The sequence below is a fragment of the Vanellus vanellus genome (assembly GCF_965231255.1).
Source record: "Vanellus vanellus genome assembly, chromosome: 8".
Lineage (NCBI taxonomy): Eukaryota > Metazoa > Chordata > Aves > Charadriiformes > Charadriidae > Vanellus > Vanellus vanellus.
In genome coordinates this window covers 4,743,068-4,753,230 of record NC_138913.1, presented here as the reverse complement: position 1 = coordinate 4,753,230, position 10,163 = coordinate 4,743,068, and the positions used below count along the sequence as shown (strand labels likewise).

Sequence of the window (10,163 nt, the reverse complement as noted above, 5' to 3'; positions counted from 1 at the left end):
GTACAGAATTGATTTTTTTGTCAGTTTTTTTCTTCCTAAAATTCTTGTCTAAAACTTATTAGGGTCAAAAGTTATGCCTCTGTGTTCTGTAATGCTACAGTATTTTCCTCCCCTTCCCGTTCTTTTTTAATTAACAGGAAAGTGCAGAGGGGAATTAATTTTAATTACTGTTTAGGTATTAAAAGCTTTAGGAACTTTAACATCTCTTGTTTTTCTTACTCTCATTTTCTCTTCTTGATGATGACAGTGTTTGAAATCTCTTATTATTCCCAGCTTGTTGTGGTGGGGGGGTCCTGGTTGGTATGTTAGAAGCGAATATGTGGAAAAGGAGAGTGTCGGTGAAAAAACAGACTTATAGAAATTGCTTTTCCCATCTCACAGTGCTGTGCCTTGGGTACGCACATACCCATCTCGTTCACTACCGTTAACATTTCTCACAGCCACCCCCGGTGCCTGGGTTGACTGTGAGACAGGGGGAGAGCTTAGCCCTGAGCTAGTCATTACATACCTTTTCTCACCCAGCTCTTAAAAGATTTTATTACAGGAATGACTGGGGTTAAAAAAAAAAAGACTGGCACATAGAGAGGTGTACTAAATACTGCTGAATGATGTGAGCCTCCTGTGTGGCTACTGCGGGCTGCTCGAGTGAGCCTCTGCTTACCCAAACCCCTTGGGAGCTGCTGGACCACGTGTGTCGTCCAGATTGACTACTCACGTCCCTGAAGTTTCATATACATGGGACCGTTTGCAGGTCTCTACAAGTCAAGCTGAAGGCTAGGTGAAGTGTTAGACCAACTCTGAAGTCTATTGCCCCCTTTCAGCACCTTATCTTTTTTTCTTTTAATAAAAAATCCAGAGCCTAAATGTTTACGTTTTCAAAACTTTGTCTATTTTCTAGCTGTTTAGGTGAACGTTAAAAATATTGTCTCTGAAGATTCTTCCGTGCTCCTTTGATGCTATCTCAAAGTTAGGAACTTCTTTGTGCAAAATATTCCTCCCCCCCCCCCCCCCTTGCATTTTCTTAGTTGTTTTCCAAGAATACGCAAACAAGCGGGAGGAGCTCAGATTAGGCCACAGCTGTACTTCCCACAGAAATTAGCCTCGTTCCTTGTAAGGACGCAAGTGCTTCTCATTAACAAAGAATGGCCTGTTTGAAGTGGTAGGACAGAGTACACTATGTACGACAGGGCAACGAGCAAAAAATAGAAGGAAGCTTTGTTGAGCGTTTTCAAATATGTTAGCCATAGAAATGGGTCTATGCAAATAGTCTTTTTCTGACTTTTCACTTTTAAGGGGAAAATACTGGGGTTTTTTTTAGCATTAGAAAAGGTTAGGGTAAATAGGACTATTGCTATGCTTAAGTGTGGTACGCAATCAGCATCTATACCTTTAGGTTTAAGATAATACTAATTATCACCTTGAAAAGTTCTCAGGAAACAAAGAACAGGCCATAATTAAGTTATTAGGCACCACCTATATCAAAAAATCCTTGGCTTTTTAACATTTTAACGTTCATTCTAAGCAGTAGAAGTATGACTACTTGTCACGGTTGTAAACTTGGTTAAGTTGCTTTAGAGAAAAAAGATCCTGAAAGAGATGTTTCATTTAGGTCTTGGCGTACCTCTGCCTGCGGTCACCCACAGGAGCTGATGAGCTGACAGCCGGTTCCGAGGCACTTCACGTACTCCGCTTGTTAAACCACCTTCAGATCTTAAGACGTACGAGTAGGGCAGTGAAATCACCCCGTGCTTTGAGTTTATAGCAGTGTCATCGCAATGGTTTGCTTCGGCCCAGGCATCTACTGTGACACGAGCGTATAGTTCAAATCTTATGTAGACCTGGCAATCCTTGGATTAAAACGTGGCTTCAAGCTCCTTCGCGGTGTTCAGAGGATGCGTGTTTATGTGTGGAAAAATCTGTGGCTAGCGATGTTTGCTATCGCTCTTTATTGATTTGGGAACACAAACTGCCGGAGTAACCTCTATCAGAATAACGGCTAGTCGGGCACGGCATTTTCCGTCACACATCATGAAACGTCCTGTTCATCGTGCCAATGGAAATACAAGTGGCTAAGTCATCTGCTAACTGAACTAGTCAGAGTTCGCTTATATGACTTTACCTTCTTTGCTCTGGCTTCCTCAGTTGTACGTTTTTTAGCAATAGGGTCCTTTTGAAGCACTGTAACAAATACTAAATACTCAGCACAGCCTGTGCAGCACAACTAGCTAACAAGAACTTATGGTTAAAGACTGCCGAGCTCTGTGCAGCAGAACCATCTTATTTTCAATGCCCTTGGGATGACCTACAGCCTTTTTGAATAAATTGTTTCGGCTCTGGTACTAATACATTGGAATACTAATTCTGAATTTCTTTTTTTCCTGTGTTTCAGGCGTCATGGTTTGGACTAACGGTACAAATCTCAGTACCAGATTTCTTATGTGGCTTCTTCTCCTGCATATGTTCATCAGGAAGGTAATGCCTGAAGATAACATCATTACAACCAAGAAAGGCAGAGTCAGAGGGACGAACCTGCAAGTACTGGGGGGAACTGTGACAGCCTTCCTTGGAATACCTTATGGACAGCCACCCATTGGTAGACTGAGATTTCAAAAACCAGAACCTCGTGAGAAGTGGTCAGATGTCTGGGATGCCACGAAACACGCAAACTCTTGTTACCAGCTTATAGACACAACTTACCCAGGATTTCCTGGATCAGAGATGTGGAATCCAAAAACTAGCCTAAGTGAAGACTGCTTATACCTTAACGTATGGATTCCTTCTCCCAAACCCAAGAACGCAACTGTCATGGTGTGGATATATGGCGGTGGTTTTGAGACTGGGTCATCATCCCTACCGGTCTATGATGGCAAGTTTCTAGCCAGGGTAGAAAGAGTCATTGTAGTTTCCATGAACTACAGGACGGGTGCATTAGGATTTTTGGCTTTGCCAGGAAAGCAGGAAGCTCCTGGAAATGCAGGTTTATTTGATCAAAGATTGGCACTTCAGTGGGTCCAGGAGAACATAGCAGCGTTTGGAGGCAATCCAAAAAGTGTGACTATATTTGGCGAGAGTGCTGGCTCGGCTTCTGTCAGTTACCATATCCTTTCTCCTAAAAGCCATCCTTTATTCACACGAGCCATCATGCAAAGCGGATCTGCAAATGCCCCTTGGGCTGCAATAACAGCATCTGAAGCCAGAAACAGAACAGTGGCTTTAGCTAAACGACTCCAGTGTCCCACCAGCAATGAGACAGAGCTAATTCTCTGCCTCCAAGGCAAGGACCCACAGGATATACTGGAGAATGAAATTTTTGTTGTATCACATGGCTCTCTTTTACAAGTATATTTTTGTCCAACTGTGGATGGCGATTTTCTCTCAGACATGCCAGAGACGTTGATTCAGAATGGCCTTTTCAAACAAACACAGATCTTAGTTGGTGTTAATAAAGATGAAGGATCAGCATTTCTAGCATATGGAGTCCCTGGCTTCAGCAAGGATAGTGATGGTTTGATCAATAAAACAGAATTTGAAACAGCTTTAACTCTGTCCTTCCCAGAAGCAAGCCAGCTTGCAATAGAGTCGATCATTTTTCAGTACACAGACTGGGAAAACGAGCAAAAGCCAGAATATTACCGTGATGCCATGGATGACATTATTGGTGACTACAATATAATATGTCCTGCGATGGAATTCACCAAAAAATTTGCACAACTAGGACACAACGCGTTCTTTTATTTCTTTGAACATCGATCCTCAAAGCTCCCTTGGCCTGAGTGGATGGGAGTAATGCACGGTTACGAGATTGAGTTTGTGTTCGGATTGCCCCTAGAAAGAAGAGTGAATTACACCAAAGCTGAAGAAATCTTAAGCCGGTCCATGTTGAGATACTGGGCAAGTTTTGCGAAAACTGGGTAAGTTTACTGTGGAATTTTGTTTTGTTTGATTGGTGATTCGAAGCCTGACGAGTATGACGAGGAAGGATTAATTATTCGACTATCCAGAATTCTTATTTTAGTTCTTATAAAAACACCATCTTAGTAAAATAAGCTGTTGTTGCATACATCGCTGTACTGGATGAGCTTCAGAAAACAATGAGTATCCACCCATAAAAGCAAATGCAAAACATTTGTTTTGCCATGGCAGCAGTTGTTACAAAGGAAGGTAATGGTTTCAAGTTTTAAAAACAAAGTATTTCAAATTCTGGGAAAGACTTCCAACTGTAGAAGTAGGAGCAAAAAGCCCAATTTCCTTTAAGATGTAATTTGCACAGAACATGCAGGTGTATAATATGGAGGTATATTATGTTCACATGATGAAGTGATTGGGATTGCAGAATGTTCTTCTCAGAAAGCCTATCTTCCCATGTGTACTGTAAGTATAATCCTGGGTTTCGCTGAAGGCGATGACAAATCGCTTGCTATTTCCATTAGACTCATCTTTAAGTGAAATACGTCCCAGCCTGTCTAAGAAGCAAATAAGCATATTTCATTTGGATGTTCGAAATGGCTTAAATACAACCCCTCATTCAGTCTCTTTAGCTGGAGCCCAAGAGAAGTGAGACAGCCCTCGCCCTGCACGGCAGGGTTGTGGGGCTCTCAATGCAATATTCACTTTGAAAGGAAACCGTTTCAGTATGGTAAGAAAAACAGCCGCTACCACAGTCATGTACGATTAGTCTCAAGGCTGCAAGCCTGATGGGGTGGGGAGGTATCTCCTCTTCTCAGAAGGTCGGTTTGCGGTCTCTCCTGAGAAGATTATATGTACAAAAATCTGTACCTGTGAAAACATACAATCAAACACTTAATTCACACTTTAAAAATATTTAATTAACTTAAATTTTAAAGTCCTGCATTAATTTTACTTCCATGGTGGACTTTTCTTTTGGTTTGTAAAGGATATGTTGATTTGTAAAGACTGAAATCAACTTTCAAAAAGGATCTAATAATTTTTCTCAATAGATTGGAAAACGGAGGAGACCACTGTGCTCATTTAGTCCACACAACCTTGTACATAACACAAAACACAGGTAGGACTTAAACATTTCCAGTGATGAAAAATCCGGAACAAATATTGGTAGGTTTTTCTAAAGCTTAATTCCACTTAAATCAATTCCAGTTATGAAAGGAAGTTTTGTGTCTGGTCTGAATTTGTCTATTCTACTTCGACGTTTTCCAGGTGCTGTGTTTTGTTTGACAATTTCTAAGCTTTATATTATGATTTGTGTTCCATATAGAGATAATTCTAGGCTCTATTCAAATAACCCCTAATCCTTTTTTTTTTTTTTTTTTGGTTAAATAAAACAGGTTATACTCTTGAGGCTTTCACTATAATGCATTTTTTGAAGTCCTTAAATAATAACTATGCTGCTTCTCTAAAACCGTGATTCATCAACACCTTGTTGGAACTTGCCTTGTCGGGATTAAACATGGACGTCCCTAAAGAGTCCTAAGTACATCTGTCATCCGTCCCCTCTAGTCCTCTAGTTCAACCTGATATTCCCATTTACTTATGCAAGGAAAGCGCTATTTGCCTTGGCCGGGGTGTTACTAGGAGCTGCTGCGCCGAGTGACTCCACCGTCCGCCCCGATGCCGCGGTCCCCCCTTCTGCAGTGGCTCTGCTCTCGGTGGCCGGCGCCAACCTGCCGGCAGCCTGGCTGCTGCCCGAGCCCTGCGTGGTCCCTCCACGATACGCTCCGAGGTCAATTATCAGCTTATTTTTATATGCATCCTTTCTTTTGACAGATTTGCTTATCAATACACGTGATTATTTTTTTTGCCTTGATATGTAGGAATGTTAATTGCATTAACAAGTTCTATCCCCTTTATATGTTGGAGCTGGTAATATCTTTTTTTTACCGTAAGTGATGAGCATATTAAAACTCAGAAAACAACTACACAGGTAGCTATACTTATCAATGCATGGTGTTTTAATACAGGGTTTATTCTTGTAAAATTTAATCTAAAATTTAATCTAAGATTTAATCTAAGATTTAATCTATGAGCTCTTCCTCTTTACTCGGAGCCTGATGACACCACTCCACACCAATTTGGTGTGAAAGACCATAGCTCAGAGAAAAGCGTTCAGCAGGGGTGTACGTTCTGGAATTGAGCTGCATTGTTGATTTATCAGTGCCAAAAATGCATCTGATTGATTGATGGATTCCCCAGATGAAGTCTGCACGATGAGGTCAGGTAAAGCTTGGTAACAACTCCTGCATCGTGAAGACACGCTATGACAACATTGCTTTGAAGCCGGTGTCATAAGGCCCTTAGCGGAGAGCAAACTAAGTGAAGGCTCCTTGTTATATACTGCAGCTTTACAGCCTGCCCTAAAGGAGTTTGCAATCAGGATCTTAGATCAGAGACGGCAGATCTTTCCATTAAACAGAGCTATTTCTTAGCAGGAAAAGAGAAATTCGGGTCTGTATTAGATTTTGCAGAACAATATTTACATTTCTGTGAACTATTGGTTTCCGAAGGATTTTATATATTTTTTTTTGTATATCTGTAATTCTTATATATATATAAAAACGTCAATAACCTACTGTGTAAAATAGAGTACACTGTCCCTGTCATTGTAGCTAGCTAAAATTAGACAACATAAGGTACATTCAAGTTTAAGTTTATAGAAGACAGTCCCGTCATCTAGTCTGATTATCATTCGCACTATAATTAGATTAGCCCACAGATTGAATTTCAAGTGGTTTCCACAGCAAACAGCAAATAATCCCTCCCTCTGCTTCCACCACAAGTATCAAAACCATCACTATTGGGGTAAACAATACAATCGTGCAATTCATGTAACAGCAAAAGGTCAGATCAGTATTAACCCATTATGTGGCGCTTTCCTCATCCTCCAGAACACAGACCCCGAAGGCTCTGTAACACATTATTCATAGTGTACAATGAGTGGGGAAATAATAAAAGTTGTTAATAAATCCCAAAGTAACAGGCGATCCTTGTTTTCAGCGCACAGTAAACATTTATAAAGAACCGGGGAAGCCCCGTTCGACATAACGTTTGTAGTGAACTCTGGCATGATCAAAGGGCAAACATCTGAGGGGAAAATTACTTTACCATTGATGTCTCCAGCAGATGAGGAGAAAAAAAATCGAGCAAAAAGATGAAAATCAGAGATATCGTGCAGCACAATTTTTAGTGAGGGCGTTTGACCTAATATTCTAATGTGCAGAAGCACAAAAGCACAAGGGAGGGAAGAGCAGCCCGCAGAGGCAGGGAGGGACGGTAGAGCCAACGTGAGCTGCTGCTTTCTGGTTGGGAGGGCCCATATTTTGACTAATGATTCTCTGTTTTTCACTCTCACAAGAGCACTAGGAATAAAAATGGTGATATGAAAAGGGAAAGGTATGCCCTGTGGGAGCATTTGCTGTTTCTTCGAAATACCCAATGTCACGTAAGAACAAAAGAAAAGATGTTAGGGAGAAAAGGAGAAGTGATGCCCTCGGAGGATCTCAAGAGTGTATGGAAAATTCTCGATCTCTACATTTCTCAGTAAACGAAAGGAGACTGTCAGCCAGTCCATGGGTGTCCCACTCCCATCAACAGCTGATGCAATTTTCCAAGTGTCTCGCCACTTCTTATTTCTCATCCTTGCTAAAAGTAAATATCAGTGATAACTGACCATTATTGACAGAAAATTAACAGGGAAAAAGATTTTCTATCTTTGAATAGGAATGGAGAATGTCTGTGATTCAGCAGGAGAAGGGGACAAACATTTTGCCTGTGAGTCTTGAAGTTAGATGCTGGTGTTACACCCCGATATCTCCCTCCAGTACCCAAGGGAAGAGTGTCATTTTTAGGAATCTGCCATATATTTACGTGGTCTGTAACATCTGTGAAGACCCTGCTGAAATAGTCTTCTCTGACAATAAGCCACTGCTTTTCAGTCACGAGATTCCCTGCAGATTCCTTGTCCAGAACAGGATTCGGTGGCTTGGGAACCCCTGGGAACTATGGATACCGTAACTACCTCTGTCACCGCGCGCAGGGACAGGCTGCTCATCACTGTCTGCAGTATTTACCCATATAAATAAAGTTACTTCGTATCACTAGTCTGAGAAGAACGAAAGAAAAAAAAAAAGCAAATTACCTTGTGGTTCTGACTGTTCAAGCAGTTGACAAGGAGCGGCGAGAAGAAAGGACAGATTGGGAGGTCCATAATGTTCCTGGTATTGATGTTTAGGATCAGCCTTTTGGATTCTTTCTAGCTAATGCTAACCCTGATGCACTTAGGTAGACCACAGGACACGGGCAAGCACCGGCCCTGGGCTGCGGCTAAGCAGACCGACAGTGTGGGTAACACCCTCCCGTTATACACTCGCGGCATCTCTTCCCTTCAGAAATATGCCTACGATTTAATTCAAGAGCAGATCTAAGTAATCAGTGGTACAGGTTACCCGTTAGACTCTTGCAAGGACGTGCTACACGTGGCCAAAACCACCACGCTCCGATTCCCGGTATTTAGACGAGCGTCAGTCCAATAATCAGTCTTTTCTCATGCGAGATGTGCAGCCAGCTCCTGCCCTTCCCGCTGTGGCTGAAGTCCCTCTGCCCTCCAGTCCTGGGCCTTCCCAGTCTCCCCGGTGTGCTGGTGTCCGAAGTCTACTGGAAGCCGAACACTTGTATCTTCCAATGGTCTTTTCACTTCAAAATTGGATTCAATGTATTGAGGGAGAAAGGGCACAAGTAGGAACGTCCTGACTGAACAGCGTGAAGTCAGTCTTGAGCTGGACACTGATGTCCGTTCAGGTGCAGGGAACGGCAACTATTACTAAACTGCCACTAAATGCCTGGGATTGGAAGTTTCCAGGTGTGGTAATTCCTATTCCATCACTTGAGCACTCCTCTTGTTTCATTATCACTTCACTTTTTAATGACTGAACTTTTGGTACCAAATAAGGTTGACTGAGTATCCCAGCTGTTCCTAGTGCTGTTAGCATAATTTCATAAAATACTTTTTTTTTTTTTTAGCAAGTATTTGAGCCTTGAAAGAACAATATTGTCTTCATACCCTCAAAAATCTCTGTTCTGCCAGTGAGGGAAGAAAGAGGGTTATTACCAGTGCTGTCTGCATAAATCAAGTATAATACAATATTTGGGTTACAGGAAAGAACAGATTGCAAAACCAATGTTCTCACTTTGATTTAAAATTCCTCCGTTTACCCTGAGCTAGGGTCTCCTTAGCTAATTCTGGTATCGAAGAACATTGGCAGTTGAATAACAACTGGTAGTCTTAAAATCATTTGATAAAATTCCAGACATCACCAAAATGAGACCGACAAGGACATGTGGCCAAATTGCATTCAGCAGAAAACCATAGTGTGGTTCAGTATGATTATGTTTGGGTATAGGTGAAGTTCATTTTAACAGTATTAAGTTAGTTTTCAGTGGTTTTCTCCTGAACGCTTTCCAGCACACTTTATTTAAGTGATGTCCATGGTGAAAGAATTTAAATTTCTCTTTTTAAACACTTTAAAATTCATTTCTTTTCTGCACTTTTGTTATTCTTCAGAAAGCTTTTGAAAGTAAGCGAGTGACACTAACGGGTACTATCAATCATAAGCAGCAGAATGCTCTGCTAACTCTAGCAAGAGGAAGTTTTATTTATCATGAAAAAATAGATGGCATCCCAAATCAGTGGTTGCTAGGTTATGCCTTTTGCGTTACTTTATTCATTAGATTTGCTAACTGTATTTTTTAGGCATGAGTGACGTAAAGTGACAAGGAGACAGACAAATCAGATGAGACGAAAACTCAAATAAGAGTGTAGTGGAACATACAAAGATAATATTTTTAAGGCTTTGTGAAAAATGTTTTGGATAAAAGAAAACTGGCAAAACTTGTCTCACTGCCAGTTTTGCAACTGCTGAAACAAATCTTTGCAGCTTTTTCTATAAAGTGAAGCCTTTGAAATATTTCCTTCTATGTTTTAGGGGAATTTGTGAGGCTTTGATTGTCCCACTAAAGCTCTGAAGCACTTTGCCTGGTTATTATTGCCTTTCCCTGATGTTCCACTGGTAGACATATAATAAATTTCAGTGCTTTTCTTACCAACTTATCACAACATGTTTATAGACAGCAGTTTCAGAACACTGAGAACAAAAACAACAGCCTCATATAGAGTCCAGGCGGCAGACTGAACT

The 10,163-nt window shown here is 41.2% G+C and overlaps 1 protein-coding gene across 1 annotated transcript in view; it reads left to right on the top strand.

The window, feature by feature from the left end:
• Window positions 1-2,394: 2,394 nt before the first annotated feature.
• BCHE (butyrylcholinesterase) overlaps window positions 2,395-10,163 on the top strand; it is a gene marked incomplete at its 5' end in the record, with an annotated part of 29,329 nt that continues 21,560 nt past the window's right edge. The window contains one exon of the mRNA XM_082487393.1: window positions 2,395-3,911. Within this exon, the coding sequence (XP_082343519.1) occupies window positions 2,395-3,911 (1,517 nt within the window). The remainder of the gene's footprint in view (window positions 3,912-10,163) is intronic.